The sequence below is a fragment of the Pecten maximus genome, chromosome 4, assembly GCF_902652985.1.
Source record: "Pecten maximus chromosome 4, xPecMax1.1, whole genome shotgun sequence".
Taxonomy (NCBI): domain Eukaryota; kingdom Metazoa; phylum Mollusca; class Bivalvia; order Pectinida; family Pectinidae; genus Pecten; species Pecten maximus.
This window is the reverse complement of record NC_047018.1, coordinates 27,234,597-27,255,163: the sequence shown is the minus strand read 5'-3', so window position 1 is coordinate 27,255,163 and position 20,567 is coordinate 27,234,597. Positions and strand designations below refer to the sequence as shown.

Genomic DNA, 20,567 nt, shown 5'->3' with positions numbered 1-20,567 from the left:
ACTGTAACCTGATATACTGTTACGTGTCTCAATACTCTGACTGTCTAGACTGTTACCTGGTTTACTGTAACCTGTCTCGATAATCTGGCTGTCTAGACTGTAACCTGATATACTTTACCTGATATACTGTAACCTGTCTGGATACCCCTTAACTTTAGACGATAAACGTTGATTAAGTTCGTCATTTTTTTTTTTTTTTTTTTGTAATTATTATTGAGGTATAACATTAATGGAACCTCACAGTTTAGAGTGATATACAGCTCCTTACCCGACTACAGCTCAATATGGTTATGTTTCCGTTTTACACTGATGTAATAAGTAAAATAACTTACAAAATTAGTATGACTACAAGTAATCTAGTATACACGCTACACCAACAAATAAATGGATTTGATATAATAACTCACAAATAAAATAGCATTGTTCTAAAAAAGTGGTTAACTGCATACACAATGTATACGAAATGTACATACATGTATGTATATGTGTATAGTGTGACTCACTCAATGCAAAACTTCACAGGTCATTTATCTATTTATATCTGACTACAGGTAGGTTACACTGACGAGGTACATTGTATGTATGACTGGTTCATGTGCCGTCGACAGCCTTTTCGTTTTTCGATAACAGGATAGGGGTTATTCCACCTAAATACGCATTGTTAACACCCACTAACTCACAGACACAGATCACGGGGCTAATCTAAAACAAAACACAAAAACTGCCAAACGTGATGTTTCCATCAAAGCTGGGACGTCACCTGATTGTCATTCTGTTTGAGACAATACCATGAATTATATATAAGAATGTAGATGTACATAAGGTGCATACATGTAGTTAGCTTCCATAGAATTGTTATCGTCACGTGATTAGCCAACCGTACGTACACGACGTAATTTACCTCAGCTTATCATACATATTATAAAATCTTACTGCACTGCATCATCATTTAAAGTATTCGGTACGTAATATTCTGACTGTAGGCTATGAGATTAAATGTAGAATTAACTAGTGCTACACAAATATCCTACCCAAACATCCGCCATTTTATGCAATTGATTACATCATTACAAACACTTCTTGAACACTATTACACAAACCTCAGATGTGTACTGGTGTAAATGGCCGAGCGCTCTTCGTACCTACATATATGTATATTACTTACGTCAACCGAGAGATGTGCTGGCTGATTTCTCCATTTCTGAACCCATAGGTTTGACATCCGTCTATTTACTGTGGGTTATGTCAGCGCTATGTTTATATGGGACTTCTCTGCAATATGGGAATTCCCAGTCTGTGTTTATTATTCCACGAACTATTCTATTTTTAGATTTACATAGTCATAACACGATAAACTACAAAGTGACAATCGACTACGTGTGGATATATCATGTGTATATTATAACCATTCGTTGGAACAGGAACGTAGACTTGAATATCAGACTGGTTGAAATCAATGCATGGCGTTCTCGGAATTATAGGCTGTTCTTAGCAGTGGATGTCTGATTGTGTCTGTGGCTAAATTTAGACTATGACTTTTTGAAAGCACAACAAGACTTGCACTAGAAATCTAGTCCTAACCACTGTAAACGGACATTAATTGTCACCGAAGAAGTGCTATTTCATGCTCTTTATTTCCGCCTTAAATATTTATGAATAAAACATTAATACAACAGTAAACATGATAATTGATAAAGTTCATGTTACAGTATACAATATGGCAAAAATGAGTACATCTTGTATGTAACAATATTAATCAGAAGACTTGTACAAATAATCAGAGCTTACTCAGCAGCGAAAGTATGATTGTGTGGGTGTCTTCATCTAGGCTACAACTTTTTGAAAACAAAACAAAAGACTTGCACTAGTCCTTTAAAATTCTGAAAACGGAAATTATTACCGAAGAAGTATGAGGATATGCAGATGTTGTTGTTTTTTTCTTTTTTCTTTCTCTCGGGTTTCATTTGAATATTTTGATTTTGTTTCAGAACAAAACCATCTATCAAAACCTCAATTCTTAGTGTAATCACTTTTTATTTACTATAAAGTACTGTTGTGGTTGGGTAGGTTATGGAATATGGAAGAGGCAGGATACAGATCAAACATCATGTTGTGACAAAGTACGGTTTGGTTAGTGATAAAGTTTCACTTTCTTTCTAATATATATTTTATGATAAATAATTGTATATTACGTCTAATGTATGGCTGTATACATTCAGCCATTCGTGAAACAACGTTCTTTCACATGCAGACACTGCGTGGCATTATTTTTTTTTTTAGATATGGACTCTTGCCAGTACTACCACGATTTTACAGCGTAAACAGCGTCTGTGAGATATATGTTCATCATGCAGTGACATTGGGTGGGTGATCACGTCAGCTCTATTTTAGTAAGTATAACTGACACGACAAAATCAATTTATCTTGGCAGCAACCCAAACACGATAGCGGGTAGGTGTAACATAAATACGTGTGACCGAACTGTTATAAATAGGTGGACAATGGAATACACACCTGTAATTTAGATAAAGGACACAATGTACTTATGAAACAATAAATGTTTTGGCTCCAGTCATAACGCCAGTTCATTTTTAGTGCAACGTGGCGCACTTGGTGGTCAATATGACTTACGTTCATAGCGTGATTGTATACGAGATTGTAATCCAATGGACAAGCAATCTTTTAATTATTTGGCTATTGTCTGATCTTATGAACAATGATATGGCAAGGAGTGTCAGAGGGGTCTGACCATTCGCAATCGATTTTAAGATATGTTTTATTCAGTCCGGCTGAGGTACATGCAAGTATCGATAATAACGGAAGCAATGTTTGAAGTAATTTAAAAACATGTGTGCATAATGGAATACCGATGAAAAAGTTTAAAATGCATAGTAATTTAAGTGACCATATGGCATCACTGATCTGTTTTCATCTGTTATCAATGAAATGTTAAGTCCATGTTGTAAACCTATCTCTACCTGTTCATATGACAGTAAAACAAAACATTGTGTCTTAATTAAGCAATGAACAGTGGTTTTAATGTTGTTATTGTCGATATGGCAGCAAGATGTATGGTGGGCAAATTGCATGGGAACCCGCTACATTTGCCCACCATACATCTTGCTGCCATATTGACTATAACAACATTAAAACCACTGTTCAATACTTATATTTACACTGTCTTACCATTTTCGTCAACTTTGAAAAAAACTAAACCAAAACAAAAAAATCCCGCCTTTTTTAATGTCACATGACCCACTGGGTGTTATAGCCTGAGGCACTGGGTGTTATAGGCGTATGGTGGCAACTGCCTCTTAGCATTATGTCAATGGGGAAATGCGGAGCAAATGTAAATATAACCCTATAAACGTAGAAGTTCTACTTCAACAAGTTGATATATTGCTGATTGCCCGACAGGAATCGAGCCACGGCTCTACCTCTTGAGTCAAACAAGTATGCCCCATCACCTGAGTGACAGAGACCCTATTTAGCACTATATACAATCCTAACCGACCCGTTCCTTTTACCTATTATATAAAATGGGATTCTTATTAATAACCCACATTGTGCTTTTTTGCTCTGTCTCATGGCAAGGAAAAACTTACTCCACTCCAGTTTTATATGATATAGAAATACCGTCAATGATGCGAGCTTTGTGTGCTTTATATTCAGATAACAATGACACAGAATCATGGCAAGAATATTTGGGCTCCCCGCTGTGTATGGCCTTCAGTATTATTTTATCAAAATCAACAAAAAAACACAGTCATACACATATAAAATGCAAAGTTGATCAGCATACGCTCATGCAAGTATTAAGTTATATCTGAACATATATCAATTGCTGAGATGGGAGGGAGGGAGGGACGCTTTCGTTTTCAAAAACAGTCACTCTATTTCATTTTTAACAAAATTGTACTAATCAAACTTTTTTAAAGATGGTGACAGTGATTTTTTTTTCTTATGAAGATGTGGGCACTAATGACCAATCAGGTTTGACCTTTAACCGCTGACCAGTATGCAATACCAAACAAGGGAATATGGGCGGAGCCCAAACTACACTGTATGTATCTGAAAGATTGGTGACGTGAGCAAATATGTGTTTGTAAACGAACTTGTATTGTTGCTTTGTGTCTCGTGGCAAGAAAAACTTACTCCACTCCTTTTTTTATATAATATAGAAATACCATAAATGCTGCGAGCTTTGTGTGCTATATATGCATATAACAATGACACAGAATCATGGCAAACATATGTGGGATCACCTCTGTGGGTGGCCTTCAGTAACATTTTATTGAAATGAACATAAAAACACATAAATACACATATAAAAAGCAAAGGTGAGCGGCTAAATTACGCCAAAATGACCGATATGTTTGCATAGTGGTCATCTGCCAGTAGCATAGGAAGGGAGACAACTACTAACACTTTACGGGAACGCAGGGAACATAGACCTTCCTGATTAACTCTGAAAACCTGTGAAATTCTATTCCTTTCTCACTGGATAAAGAACCAGTGTTATTTTGTTTTGATCAACCGAACTGGAATTTATACGCGAATTCATAATGAAATTTATTTGTTAATTAAACAGTTTATTCACAAAACTCGATGTTTACATAGTTGGCTTTATCTAATCCAAAATTACTTAGGTTCAGAAATATATTGATGACGGTAAGGAGTACGATATCTCTCCAGCATTTACTTCTGAATGATAAAAAAATTGTTAAAAATAGTCGAGCTTATTAATATCAAACGATTCATCATTTTTTTACTGAGGGTTACTATCGATTTAGCAATTTCGCTCCTCGTAGTTGAGTTTGTGCATTATTGATCAATGCAACAATTGGCTGTAATATGATGTCTAAACGAAAGATCATCCTGCACATAGACAAAAGTGCGTTAGTGGCTTCCACCAATAAAAAGATATCTGACCCATCAGCAGATTAGGAACAAGCCAATATTCCGAAATCATTCCAGGCATGCAGTGCATCGCTTTCTTATTTCTTACCTCCCTCTTTGCATTTTTTTTTTTTTTTTTTTTTAGCAATTTTTTCTTTGTCTATTTTGGAGTTTTCTGCATAAGAGAAATAGTACAGACAAAATTTATGCTTGGCACATGGATGTTTATTTTTAAGAGATAATATTAGGATGTTGTACAATGATTCATTGCCATTCTAAGGCGGACCTAGAAGGTAACAAGGTTCGTTGTTTCTGAGTTCCATCAAGTGCATACCTCTGTCCTGCCAACCACGACTATAGGACTACTTGTCTGTTCCACCTGAGCTTTGGTTGTTTTGTTTTTGTTTTCAGTTGTTGTTTTTTTCTGTTTTTCTTTTAACCTGTCACTAGAAACAGATTTATTCAATTTTGGATGCAAGAGTCTTACACATTATGTTACATTACATTAAACCGTGATTTCAAATTCCATAGCTTTCGGATCGTGATCAATTTCTTTTGGACATTTTAGGCATACAATTTTAGTACACTGGAAACGCTTAGGGCACATCTACCAGAATCTTTCATTATTTGGTCACATTTCGATACTGCCAAGGAAATGGAGATACGAAAGACCATTTGGTAATTTAAACAGACACCAAGTAAGAATTGATAGCAAAGTTGCCACTGACCATTTATCGAAAGGTGGTGGGTATATTAAATACCCTGAGATTGTGTGTGACAGCCCGGCATTGTTTTTAAGGATCAGACATTCAAACCTTGGGAATGTCTTTCACCTACATTAATTACAACTATGTCTTTATTCCGATTTCAAGCTTGACCAGATAATGTTTCCAATGCAATAATACCAATTAAGTGGTTTCAATAATGGACATTATGTTGCATTGTGATTGTGGTATTGGCTGTTTCAGCCACCTTTCTATTACTGCCTATAGATAGGGGTAATCTGGAGAAGTTCACAGCAGGGAGTTCCCTGTTAATTTGATATTTTGATTATGTGCAGTAATTTTCCTGTAATTTTGACAATTTGTTGTCATTTTTATACGCCCGCCGTAATATTGGCGCCACCCTGTCCATCCGTCCGTTCGGACGTTCGTACGTCAACATTTACATTGTCCGGATGTTTCCTGTCAAATTACTGAATGAATTTCAATGAAAAGTTCTGGAGACGAGTCGAATTTCAAGGTCGTGGTTTGTGAATCTAGATCACTGTTACTATTTCTAGCAATCTTGTTTAAAGGTGGTGGTTTGCGAATCATTCTAGAAGTTTACTACTCCTCACACAGAGCCATTTAGATATCTCTCGGTAAATAAAAGTAACCACACTGTATCCAACAACAATTGATTTTGTTCCATTTCAGCACAAACAATCATTTCATTGCACATCTGCATGTATACTCTTATACCTGCATGTTATAATCACGTACTAACCTTGCGCCACTAATATTCCTTTTCACACCCAATTGTGCATGCTTATAGTTAATTCTTTCCTTCAAATGAATTGTGCGTCGATTTTCACGGCGGGCGTATTATGTACCGTATGCGGTACTCTTGATTTTGGCTGTAAGGATTTCTCGACATTTGAAAGCGATAACTTATGGAAGTTGATGATTACTTAAGAAATAATTAACGATGATTCGTGTATTATTGCAGGATATACAACGAGGACGAGGATATTTTGCAATTGAATTAATAACGAAGGCCGCAGGCATGAGTTATTAATTAAAATTGCAAAATATCCGAGTCCGAGTTGTATATCCTGCAACAATACACGAGTCAAAGTTGATTATTTCTATTCTACCATGTACTGTTTAGTTCTTAGATCGACCTCTTTCTAATAGAAAAACAGCAAAGAAACCCCGAGAAAACCTTGTAATTTATTTCTTGAGTATTGCATTATTTGTTGATGAAATATACAGGCAATACAGTACTACGATCAAGAGCATCTTTCATATGGCATTGATTTTGAAAATTAAAAAAAAAAAGGATTAAAAAAAAAGAAAAAAAAAGGGGGGGCCTCCGGAGGATTCGAACTCGCGTCGTGATAAAAATGAATAAAAGACTAACCCATTAGCCCACTCGGCTATAGCAACCTTTATTAAAACGGGTGAATATTAGATATATAAAATTGTTACAGCCGTGACTCCTGACCGTGTATTATTGGCACGAGCGTGTATTATTGGAAAATAATACATGGTTTTAAACCAATCAAAACTGGCGTTGCATAGCAAACATGGTAGAATGGTATTTCCACATATATTGATTTGATAAGATTTATAGGTAAATTTACAGTTTGAAATTTGTCATGATGTTGGTGGCGTCAAGTACCGATATAACATGGATGTATTGCATGCATTTTACTTTTTCTTTCTGTGTTAATTGTCCTGTGGCAGGTTAGAGGTTGCCACCAGGAATAAAAAGTATTTAGTTGATATTTTCCCTTAAATTACAGTTATTCAAAATGAGGGCTGATCACGGAGTCATTTATGTATATATCATACGTCGATAAAATTGTGTTTTTATTTCAACATTTTGTAAAGAAAATATTGGACTGTTTCAGAAATCATGTAAATATTGGAGATTGTTGGTTTTAATTTCAATGATATAATTAGTGTTGATGATACTACTGATAATCCATTAAATTGTCCAGGGGGTGACAATTCATCAGTTTATGACGAATTAGATTCTCCGAATACAACTTATACACATGTGTTTTTTTTAAAGTGAAAAATTAGGTAAATCTGGAATCTATTGCATTTTTAACTATTTTTTTTGTCGAGCAAAAGGCGGCCTTTGCTCCTATTCTGTCTAAACTATTTAATGACATTTTTGTTTTTATTCTGTATTAGTTGTGGTATAATGCATGATAATGAGAAATTACCATCCAGTGCAGATCAACCATCCATACTAATTTTTTTTTTTTTTTTTTTCATTTATCCGAAGTCTGGCGCTTCACAAGTTCTTTAATTGTTGGATTCAACGTCTGCATCGTATTTTTGAGACAATAGTCAACCCCCGAATGTATAACATTCTTAAACATAGAACCGGAGTATTACAATAATGACCATTGAACACGTCAGATTTCATAGCGCACAAAGAAAAATCTAAAAATCTGCGAACACACGACATTCTTCAACCTTGATCTTCTGAATAGTACATAATGTTTGTAAAGGAAATCATGATTTTAGAAACAACCCATTGAAATTTTATAACTCCACAAGTTAGTATAGGAAGATTTAGATAGCCGTGTATCAAAAATCAAATGTCACAAATGGGGACTTTTTGTTTGAGTAGATACCCTAAGATATATAACATCTTTGAGTCTAAAAATGGTTGTTACTCTCTCTTAACGCTTTTTGGTGAATGTCTTTGGCAATATGTTTCAGTGAGGTAGCACTATCGGGTCGACATCAAGGTATCACAATATGATAAACACGGATATACCGCCGCCTCCCAAACATCTCGCACGCAGGGGAGGCCGTTCTTAAATGACCATAGCTGTTGATATGATGTTAACTAATACAAAAAATCAAACTAAAGTTTGAAATAAAAAGATGCAAAAGATGGATATTTTTTTGTTTTATTGTAAGGAAAAGCTATAATTAAGAGTATCTAACGCATGTTCTAGAATTCGCTGTCACACATTTTTATAAAGAATAAAAATATAAAAGGGAAACGCAAAAAAAAGAAAGCAAAGCAAGCAAAAACAAATATAAAAGATTAAAATTTGATGTTGTACTGCAGTTTTATAAAATATATAATTTAAAGGATGACGGTGATATAAAAGATATTTGATGGGACACCAACAACACTACTATTCAAGGGTGACAAAAACGTTTAAGGGTCATCTATAGAGCAGAATAGTGTTGAATTTCAAACATGAATAAATACCTTAAGATTTGCACAAAAAATGTCATGTAATATACCAAAATGTTTGTTTGGACATGTAGCTTCTTACAATTACCAATAATATGCTATAGATGCTACCAGTTTCTTCTGTAGAGCAACTTTATGGTAAGATTTGGCATGGAATAATTCTAAGTCACGCATATGATCAAACCTGAAAAATAGCCATGCTGTTATGTTCACAAGTGTCTATAGCACAGGGTAGGAGCATTTGTTTGACCGGATTTTACTGTATGTACGTATAAACACTTATTTTGTTTTGACCTTGAAATGCAAATGGCAGCTGAGAATAATATTACACAAATATGGCTTAAAGAAGGCATTTCAGTTAATAACAATACTCCTATATCGTACTTTTAAGACATCTCATCATAGTAACATGAACATTTGAGGGTCAATTTGTTAAAATGGTGAGTTTGCAGCCTTTTTCAGAAATAGGCATATTTTACCCCAAACTCAACGGTTGAACATTTTTTCATAAAAGCAGTCTTCTTGCCACTTCAAGAATACTTTATATTGTCTAATAAGAGCATTTTTGATGTTTTTTAAAAATACCTCCTTATATGCCATATTTGTGTGATATCATTCACGACCGCCATTTGCAATTCAAGGTCAAAATAAAAACAAAAAAAGCTGGTCAAACCAATGCTCCTATTTTGTGCTTTAGACACTTGTGAGCAAAACGACATGGCAAGTTTGTGTAATATATGGGATACAAATGAGTTAATTATGTCCCCCTGAAACATGCATTTTTCTTACGTTTTGTTGAAATTTACAAACAGCTTAACAAATTACATGTCAACAGCAAGACCCAGGGTTTGCCATGATACATACTAAAAGTTCATCATGTTACTTCTGTGACATTGCACCATAATAGGGATTTATAGGCCTGTAAAATATCAATGTTTTGACTGGATTTGCTGTTTAGATGCCCCTTAATTAGACTTTTGTTTATACATTGTATGACTTTGTTTTGATCGTTAAAGGTACATATCCCTGTATACTTGTCATCAAATATGTGTAAGTGTAAAATGTCTGTAAGATACAGACATTCAATATCGATCCAACACAGAAAAGAACAGTGTTTTAAGCTATTTGAAAGTTCAACATTATGTATATCCAATAAGCATAACTGTAAAAAAGGATAAAATAATGATGGGATGCAAAACAAACTGAACCATTATGAAATCATTTATACGATAACATCAATAGGGTTATAATGACAATTCACTTTTGCTACACACTTTAAGACTGATTACAAATACGAATATCAGTGATTTTTTCCCTATTGTTTATATTTTTTTATTTTTTTTTTAGTAAAAGCATACTCAATGTCTGATATGAGTTCTATACTTATACACATGAACTCGGAAATATTCATCTAGCATAAAGGATATTCTTATAATATAAAGATATGATATCAATGATATCGTATAGTTCGGTAGTGAATGCCTATATATCCAATGTTCCGACTTGCAATATTGGTTTGATAACTGAGTTTCTTTAATTCTTATATCTGCTTTGTTGCTCTGCCCTGTATTTTTTTTATAGACTTGTCTTATTATATCTTTATTTCGTTAATGTCCTTTTGTAGGTATCCACAAATTCCATTTGCAAGTTCCGAATCCCAAATATGATCTCACTTGAGCTAAACCTTTTGTAATAGAGAGTATTGAGTTAACACACACAAACTGTTGAAATGAATGAAAGAATATCAATTTGGGATATATAGCCATTATTCTTTGAATAGAAAATGATTTTATTTATGCCTAGAACCATTGGCTAGTGGATGTGACCTGGCTACCAAAACACCCTTAGAGGACTGGCTGTGCAATTCGTTAAATATGTAATTTAGTAGCTTTCTCTTTATTACTGTCTACAACAGTAAAAGCTTAATAACACACACATATATATACATATGTGGTTTTAGTACCAGTATATATGTAATAGAATTTTGTATTTTTCTGGATGTAATTAAATATAATTACCTTCTTGTTACTATATCACTGTTAGTGTTTATCTCCCTTCTCACAGTTCATTATATCAGAGATCTCTGGTTAAATACACTAGATATATATATTCTGTTATCTATGTAGCGTAAAAGAACATACTTTTTTATTTACCTTTTTTATACTTGAAATTTGTTTCGTACAATATACACATGGAGGAGTCCTTTGTTTTTGTATTACATGTAACTACTGTTTTGCTATTGTTCTTTATTACTTAAATCTTTGTAAGTATGAATGTGTATGAATGTAACAACATTCTAGTATGAATGTGTGAATGAATGCGTGAGTGAATCCTTGTTGATTATTTTATTACATACAAGTCATCGTTTATAGGCCTGACCGAAAGATGCTGTGCTTTTACTTCACTAAAGATTAATCCTACTTTTATGAATCTTAGCAATTCCATTGGTCTATTTAATAAATTATACCTTCTATTTATGCATTGGAATGACGTATGTGGTTCCTCTCACCGACTTACTCTTGTATAAATACATTTACCTTCCATACTTTACAATGATACTTTAGCATCAAAAGAGGGAGTGTAACATCTTTCTGTCAGGTCTAACCTGAAGATTTTCTGGAGGAAGACTTATATAGGCTTAGCCTGTTGTCTGATTCTTTTAACAATGCTGTATTTGCATGCATAAATATTTGTATGTATTATATATGTATTGTTAATAAAATATTTTGAAATAAGAAATTAATGGAAAATGTTAAATTAAACGGTTAACCATTCATTTTATTTGTATTTAATATATTTTTAGACGGATAAAAAGAGAGAGAAAAATCTATGTGTCGAAAAAAACGTGAGGAATACTAGAATAAAATTTCATGATGATGTTACGGTTGACAACAAGACAGCGCAATTTTGAATGTGCTACTCAACACAGTTTAATCGTTTTCTGTTCTTACCTGATCAAATTTTATTGCATTACTCAAATGAACGTGTTATTGAAATATAATATGGAATTTAGATTGCGAATGGACAAAAATAAACACTTATTCTACATTCGCTTCATTCGGTTTTGAACTGAAAATCGTCGAATTTTTAATGCTGTGAATAGAAAATGATATTCTGATTGGACAAGACAAAACTTATGTCATAACAATAATGATATAACTAATATCAAGATTTTTATAATCACTAGAGCTGAAAGTGATATAACCAGTTATTAAATTGATAACTTATATTTCTGTGATAAAAATGTTATATAAGCTTACAAACTTGTAAAATAAACGAATTGGATAGTTTTATAGTAAGCAGCTTATTAGATTTATTAGAATATGTTCAAGATGAGTTGGCATTATATCTAGTCATGAGTGATTGGTGGCCTAATGAGTTCCGGAGTCGGTGAGCTGGAAGATGTAGCGTTCGCCGTTTCGAGGGTAGGTTTCTGCAACTCCTGTGAAGATAACAAAATTTTAATGTGGCACGTCTTAGAGTTATGCTAGCTATTTATTCGTTGTCTCGGCATTACTGCGAGTGGGGAATGATAAGTCAGCCAGTTAACGTTAGTTACATTCTATTATAGATATTACAGAGTATATCAACATTTTTATACTATTTTCATAACAAATTTGGTTGCAGTTTTCTGCCTGATCAACATTTGAATAACAAATAGATATCTAAAACATCCTCCCTTTCCATCAAGGAGTGGACGTGATTAAAGTAAAATAGTATATAACAAAACGTTATAAATCTGCATCACTGATTGTAGACGCGGTACAAAATATTATTCACATAATTGAGCTATTGTTTGATTTTTGATTGAAATCTCCACCAATAGGTTTGTAGAGATCGGTACATTTTGTTTGGCATCTTAATAACAACCAACGGGTTATATTTTCTTAATCTACAAGATAAATGGTGATTGTTTTGAGAACAAAAGAAAGCATTTTACAGTTAGATTGACGAAACATATGCCTTATCCCAATGTTATATACCTTTACTGAGAGGTGTATCGGGTGCCAGCAGAATCCTCCAGTACATGTTGGTTTGATTTCCCGGCATACCATTAATCTTTGAAACCATGGGTTCCAAACTAGTTGTGGTAGTTTGAAAGCTGCAAAGACGAAAAACAGACTTCATTTATTTGTTATTGTTATCTTATCAATAATAGGAAGATGTCATTCTTAAGATATCTAGATGCGCTTATATTCCTACCCAATTCACATTGTCGAAAAACAATAAATAAGTTATTTTTATCATAATCATACCAAATAACACTAACAGTGTATCATGGTATTTACTGGTATACAAGGTTTGATTAACATAATTGATTAATATATTTTTTACAACTAAGATTTTGGGTTTGTTTGAGAATTAAAAATTGATTGGCAAATAAGACTTAATACGATGGGGATTTGATTCATATTTCATCAGCATAAATAATGGAAACGAGCAATAACAATGAGATTTTTGGATCACTGTGTCCCTAAATGCAGTCATCAGCTATGGTGCACCAATGTAGAATTATTACTAGCATTCTAGTGCTGTTTTGATGTATGGATTTAGCGGATTAAATAATAACTATTTATGTAATGAAACATGAAATAATGTCAATTTCATATGATCAATGCACCTAAATTCAGATGGCGCTCGAGCTTGAAGGACTTCCATTGCATGTAGGAGAGTGGGTTGTTCTGGTACTGACATCCGCCAGTTTCTTCTGGGTCCGAAAGGAGTCTCTACTGTGATTTCGATTTCGATCATCTTGGCTACAATTAAACACATCTTATAAGAAAATTAGGACAACACGGCATCCCGGTATTCACATATCATATATGCAATGTATTACAACATGGCATCCCGGTTACAATAAACATATCTTATATACAATATAGGGCAACCCGGCATTCCGGTTACAATAAACCTATCTTATATACAATGTAGGTCAACCCGGCACCCTGGCTACAATTTAACATATCTTATATACAATGTAGGTCAACCCGGCAACCTGGCTACAATTTAACATATCTTATACACAGCAAGGACTACGCGGTATTCCCCGCTACAATTAAGCATATCTTATACATACAATGTAGGACAATCTGGCATTCCGGCTACAATTAAACATATCTTTTACAATGAAGGACATCCTAGCATCACGACTACAATTAAACATATGTTATATATGAGGGCTGATTGATAAGTTGTGAGCCCCGTATTGAAGGAGGTACTCAATGATGTTCTTTTTAAGTCCTATTATTATCTGACTTTATAGGGCCGTGTACCTAAGGACTGGTCTTATTTGGTTAGTTTATATCGACCAGGTCGCACTCTAAAGTAAACAAGACAAGCGGATTTTTGCAAAATGGACAAAATCGGTAAGGCTTAGAGTGAAAGAGTCTGTCATTGCCATGGTTGCCATTCCCGAATGTGGCTTTAAATTGAATGAGCATCCGCCGTATTCACCTGGTCTCGCTCCATTAGACTTTCATCTATTTCAAAAACTGAAAACAGCTATTTCAGGCACTCTAACCCTAACCCTAACATGCAGTGGATGACGTTTTGAACAGCCAAGAAAAGGAGCTCTATAAAAGTGGCATTGAGGCCCTGAAACAACACCGGCAAAATTGTATTGATACTGAAGGGGATTATGTTGAAAAGCAATACAATATGTCCGGCAAAATTCAAATCATTTAATACAACTTATTAACCAGCCCTCGCACAATGAAGGACGATCCGGTATCACCAGCTACAATTAAACATATCGTATGTCATGTATGATCTCTCTTAAGATTGCCCGGCATCACGGCTACAGATAAACATATCTTATATACAATGCTGGGCAATCTGGCATCCTGGCTACAATTGTATGTGTAATTTGAATATGTACATGTTCGATGTAGGACAATTCGGCAATCCGGCTACAATTAAACATATCTTATAAACAATGTAGGTCAACCCGCCACCCCAGCTACATAACACTTATCTTATGTACAATATATGACAACATGGTATCCTGGCATTAATATCTTATACAATATCAGACAAGTTGGCACCCCGGCTACAATTACACATATCTTATATACCATGTATGATAACCCGACACCCCAGCTACCATTATACGTATCTCATATACAATGCAAGACCATCCGGCTTATCTTATTTACCTGCTTTCTCTGTAGGTATTTTGGGATCATCTGAAATACAATGTTTAAACAAATACAATGTATTAATTTTCAAATTAATGACGAACACATAACTTTAGGAGTAAATCGAAGCTTTTTGATACAAACGATCTAGATCCGAAAAATACCCAAAACAAGGAAAATCATACCATATATAACGGTTCTAAGTAGTTCTGAAACATCTCAATTCATTTGAAAATGAGATATTTGTAGAAATGCATTTGCTATTCATCACGAAGCAATATATGAACACGAAATGGTCAATGCTGTTGTGAGGCTTTATAATGATCACTAGAATGTAGAACAGATGGGGGTTTGGGTTCTCGTTTTCAAAGAACACAGCGACCAGCCAGGTCTTTCTCAATATTGATTGTCATCACAGAGTCGAGTCATACTGAATCGAAGTAAGATGGGACGAAGCGAAGATCCTAAAATATTGGATTAATACTATACAGGTACATGATAAAAATCATAATCTAACGCACCTAAATCAAACGTGCACCTACAAAGCAAACAATAACGTTACTGACAATACATATCTGTTTCACAGACAAATAAATGATAGAGACATGTATACTATATACATTTAGCTTATTATGAATATGATATACATTACTTAAATACAAACGACTTGGACCAGGACCTAGGATTATACTACTTCAGATATACCGATATAACTTCATTTGATCGTAAATTACTAATTTGCAATAAATAAATAAAAATCGAATTATCAGCATAAGATATTTGAAAACAAATTCTTAAATTTATCCCGTGTGAGAAAGAAAAAAAAGATTAGGTGGAAAAATATAGAAAGAATTGGACAGATCATGTCACAGGTGAAGCAGTCAGTCATTGTCCCTAACACAAACGACACCTACATACCACTAGTATGCCTATTGGGGGCTGATAACATATAACAATGCACGTATACGGGAAGAAATGAAATAAACGCACGTTTACTCGATTACGCAAAAACCGTATAAACGATAGGAACGAAAATAAACCACACACACATATAATGAAACAAATACATCATACAAAAATAATCTGCTTGGGTATTACTAAATAGTAGGTCTAGAAGGAAGAGTAGAGATATTATTTTTATTTAAATAAAGCTACATGCCAAGTGTCCCATTATGATAGAAAAAACATTTGTTTCTAATCACCAGTTCTAGCATTATTTTCATTTAGTCAGCCCCTCCCCTCTCCCCTATGAATGACCATGAGTTGTCATCATTGTTGCGAGACTGTATAATTAACGCTTATTGCGAATTTGCAATTTCAAGCAGGAACCTTTGCAAAAGTCTTTTACTTTGCACTTACCTATAATTCCAATATCGAGGAAACACTTATCTGAAAGGGCAGGCAAGATTTGGGAAGCTGCTAATCCATTCTTCATGATGTTTGGAACTGCATAATATATTATAATATTTGTAGTTTTAAAACATATGAGTGTTTTTTCAGAATGAACTGTCATTTTTCAGTAACTTTACACAAATGTATATGAATAGTTGCATACATAAGTTTTCATCTTTTCTTAAGAACAAAAGTAAGCATCAGTGCATAACCTGAATTTACAATAGTAAGCTTCAGTGTAAATCCTTAAGGGTTCATATACAAAAGCAAACTACAGTATAGATCCTGCATTTATGAGATTCTTATCTTGCGTACAATCGAAGATATATTGTTCCTATTTTATCACTACTATTATTGGAAATAGCTTTACACTTCCTCCCTGTTTTGAATACTTTCTCTTTATCATTATATCAAAAAAGAATTCCATATCAACATGCGAGTGTCCTGTTACCCTGTAAAGTATAATAATTGTAACTTACTCTCGATCTTGCTAACAATACCCATTTTCGCTCTTGCAATCTGGTCCACATAGGCTTTGTTTTTTGTTGAGACCAATGCCTGTAAAATTGAGAGCGGAATGCTGTTAGACAAAGAAAATGGCTCGAAATCCGTCTATGGGTCTTGATCATAAATTTTTCACACGTGAGACATGCATCAACGACTAAACCTAAAGTTGAAAAGTATTAATGTATATTGTAAGTCCTTAATTTCTGTATTCAATATTTTTTCTTTGCCGTCCGAAGAATCTATAAAGATTATTGATGTGCAAATCATCATAGTAAAATGTAAACTATATCGTAATTCCTGGCATTAGGCAATCAATAGATGAATATAATCACAAACTTAAATTATAAAAAAGGAAACCACATTTTAAATCTAACTTCGGAATATATTTGAAACTGAATTGGTATACAACAGAGAGAAACAAGCAATAACAAAATCAAACCAAAACAACTAAAAAAAAAACAAAAAAAAAACAAGTGTGCGTTATCTGAACCTGTGCGGCTAGGCCGAGAGAGTACTCATTCAGAGTATTGTTTTCTTTCTGAATCTCCTTTGCAATGGTTTCAGCGGCAACATGAGCGGCAGGTAAGGATGTCGCTGTGTTGAGGCATGTACATGCCATGGTAATCATTGCAGCCTCGTCTGTGGATAACAATTTGGTTAGTTATAGATATTATAGTGTCATTGTCATCAAATTAATTATCTCTAGCTCTGATGTTGAATTGCCTTTCTATCAGATACTACTTATGTTATCAATTATGCAACATATGAATAATTCATAAAACGCCCCTATGCAATTTTAGTCAGGACTCGGGGAAAAAAACAATACCACTAAAATACCACTAATAAACACAATGAACCATGTACATACATGATCCCTGGGGTATCATATTGAACTACTAACTTGGTTTTTATTATCTTAGCGATTGGTCAGACCTTTTTTTCAATTCGAGTTAAACATGTAATTTATCTCTTTCTCTTTCTTTTCTAGATACCGACTGGCTAAGTGTTGTAGACATAGTATGCTGGTATTCGTATTTGCAGACATTCAGTGTTTATGTACATTTTAAACTAAACAATACGGTCAGGCTTATAATTTATTATCTTCGAGCAGGTTGATTGTTCAGGAAAAGATATCTCGTGTATATTATTTATTGTTACCAACAGTCTATTTGTTTTTTAAAGGAGGCAGTTGAAGGAGAAAGCAGCCCTTGACACCATTTTACCTATTCCATATTTATAGGTCCCTTGATGTGCTGTTAGGATATCTTCAAACTGCTGTTCAAAGTCCATGCTATTTTTGTGCATAGCGATGGCTACCCATGCTAAGGCAAACCTATTTTTGCAGAAATATTCCTTTTCGTCATGTAATTGTTTTTGAATGATATCCAGAAGGTTGGTGGTTCCATAATATGAGGTGGCAGTCTCCTGTTGTCTCGACCCAAGAATACCGCAGATATATTGTGCCAACTTCCCGCGTTCCCACTTGGTATTACTCAGGCCGGAATCACTGTGGAGTTACAAAGCAATAACACACCTCTTAAACAGACCACACAAACTTATGAACCTTGTGTTTGATAATTATTCGAGGATGATCAGAACAAGTCTTCAACATAAAATGTATTATCATATTCAGGTTACAAAGTACAAAAGTCGTTTTATAACTTCGAAATAGAAGATATTGTTACGTACCTTATTAGAGCTGCCTGGATATCAATATTCATATCGGCGAGTATTGCTGAGTACGCTGAATGAAACTCTTCGCCTACTTCTGGATATCCTAGTGTTATGCCTATCACGGTCTCTGCTGTATCTAGACGATCTTCACTCCATTTGCGTGTCTCTGAAAGCAATACTTGCACGGACTCCTTGATAATTGCTGCAATAATGTAAAAGTAAAAAATGCCATGTGTAGTTAATCCTGAGTACACGATATCGTTATTAATATATGTAAACGTACTAAAATTTAATTGCATTGCCAGATTTACAATTATGAATTAGGGCAAACATATTGTTTTGACATGATTCGTATATCGAAGTGTTTCTATATATAATGTACAATATGTTTTTAGAATAATGTTATGTTGTCTACCTTTTAATACGGATGGGTGCAACGTCAATTCCTTTCTCACTGAATGTGGTCCACCTTCAACACAAATCGGATAAAGTCAAGGTAGATACATGTAAAGAGAATATCATATACTGATTTTGGTTAGATAAAAATGGATTTCACTTGTGAAACTAATATCTAAGTATTGCAACAGTGCCCAGAACGAATGAGAAATACTCAAAATTCCAACCACATGAGTAAATCATGTAAATTCAAGAAATGTGAACCCTTATCCACAATCATTTTAACAAGCTAGCAATTCTGAAAAGATCCATAATAAACTGTGTCGTACTTTCCAATCGCAGACTTGTAAACTTTAAGGTAAAGAACTTTGATATGTCGCGTTTATATCAATTTTTTTCTTAAATATAATCTAATTCATCATATGAAGACCGGCTTATTATAAAATTCCTTTTTCTAGTATGCACATGAATTATACGACTACATGCAATATTTCTCTATCCATTGCTTTGTGCAGTGTACCAAGATACCTCCCCTATTTTGGAGTTACCCCCCTTTGCACAGTATAACCGGCAGACATACTACTACAAGCTACAAAGCTACTGAGAAAGGCAATAGATGTAAGTTGTTACATAAAATATTAAAATAATTATATTGGACAATCCTTATGATTTCCGATTGAAGTTGTTAAGGAAATAACAATCGGACAATACGCCACTTTGCAATATTCATTCAAAGATGGTGATACTTGTTTCATGAAATAAAAGAAAGTAGCAATAAACATATTCAGAAATAGACATAATGAAATGTGGTTGAAATTTTCTTCAAAGTTGTAACTGTATAACACCTATATTTTTGTATATATACTGATAACAAATGTCAGATGAAAATTTTAAAAAAAATCTTTTTTTTTTTTTTTTATAGATTTTGATTTTTTTTTTCTCTAAAATATTTACTTTTCTAAAACACCACTAATGCAACTTAACACGCAACAGCTGGCTGCAAAATTATTATAAAATTAATGCAAAAATCAAAGAAATACACGAAAGTTTAAAAGTTCTCTCGAAAGAAAATTGGAATTCAAAGTACATTGTATTGTACTCGTTTCAATGAACACAATTAAAATATCCTTGTATATTAGTGATCAACACATTAGATTCAATGTATCCAACATGTACACTCTCTACAACTGTAGTTAGGGTGACCGCCACACTCATGATACAACGTCATTGTATTACAGTTACAGTGTAAATACACGATCATAGCCAATGCCACATTCCTACCTATGAATTGGAAAACTATTGAAACTGAAATGAATTAAGTTGAGTGAATCGACATTAGAAACTAGCAGAAAATTAGATAAGATATATCAATTAATTATTCATAATTTATAAATCTGTGTCTTCTTAATGTGTTAAAGTGTACACTGATGTTTACGCTTACCTTCCTGTTGGCTAGCCATTTTGTATTTTGCGGTGTGCTTCAATCCGTTTTTGGCTTCCTGAACGCTGAAAAAATATTTAAAATACTAGTACATTTCATGTTTTTTGTCAAAAGTAGATACGGCAGGAGAGTATATACTTTGCTTATTATACCGGTATTGTCGACAAGATAGTTGCTTCTTCATTAAT

The 20,567-nt window shown here is 33.9% G+C and overlaps 2 protein-coding genes across 2 annotated transcripts in view; both read right to left on the bottom strand.

Annotated features, from left to right (window-relative positions):
- LOC117325675 (helicase with zinc finger domain 2-like) overlaps positions 1-1,265 on the bottom strand; it is a 33,678-nt gene extending 32,413 nt beyond the window's left edge. Inside the window, 1 exon segment of the mRNA XM_033882084.1 lies at positions 1,166-1,265. The gene's annotated coding sequence lies outside the window, so the exon portion shown is untranslated.
- Positions 1,266-11,647: 10,382 nt separating this feature from the next.
- LOC117325674 (transcobalamin-2-like) lies at positions 11,648-20,437 on the bottom strand. Its single transcript, XM_033882083.1, has 11 exons — positions 20,380-20,437; positions 18,958-19,011; positions 18,558-18,744; positions 18,092-18,375; positions 17,359-17,507; positions 16,841-16,919; positions 16,329-16,415; positions 14,988-15,017; positions 13,454-13,589; positions 12,816-12,934; positions 11,648-12,274 (listed from the first exon to the last, which is right to left on the bottom strand). The coding sequence occupies exons 1-11, from the start codon at positions 20,396-20,398 to the stop codon at positions 12,204-12,206; spliced, it is 1,215 nt and encodes a 404-aa protein (XP_033737974.1). The 5' UTR covers positions 20,399-20,437; the 3' UTR covers positions 11,648-12,203.
- Positions 20,438-20,567: the final 130 nt, after the last annotated feature.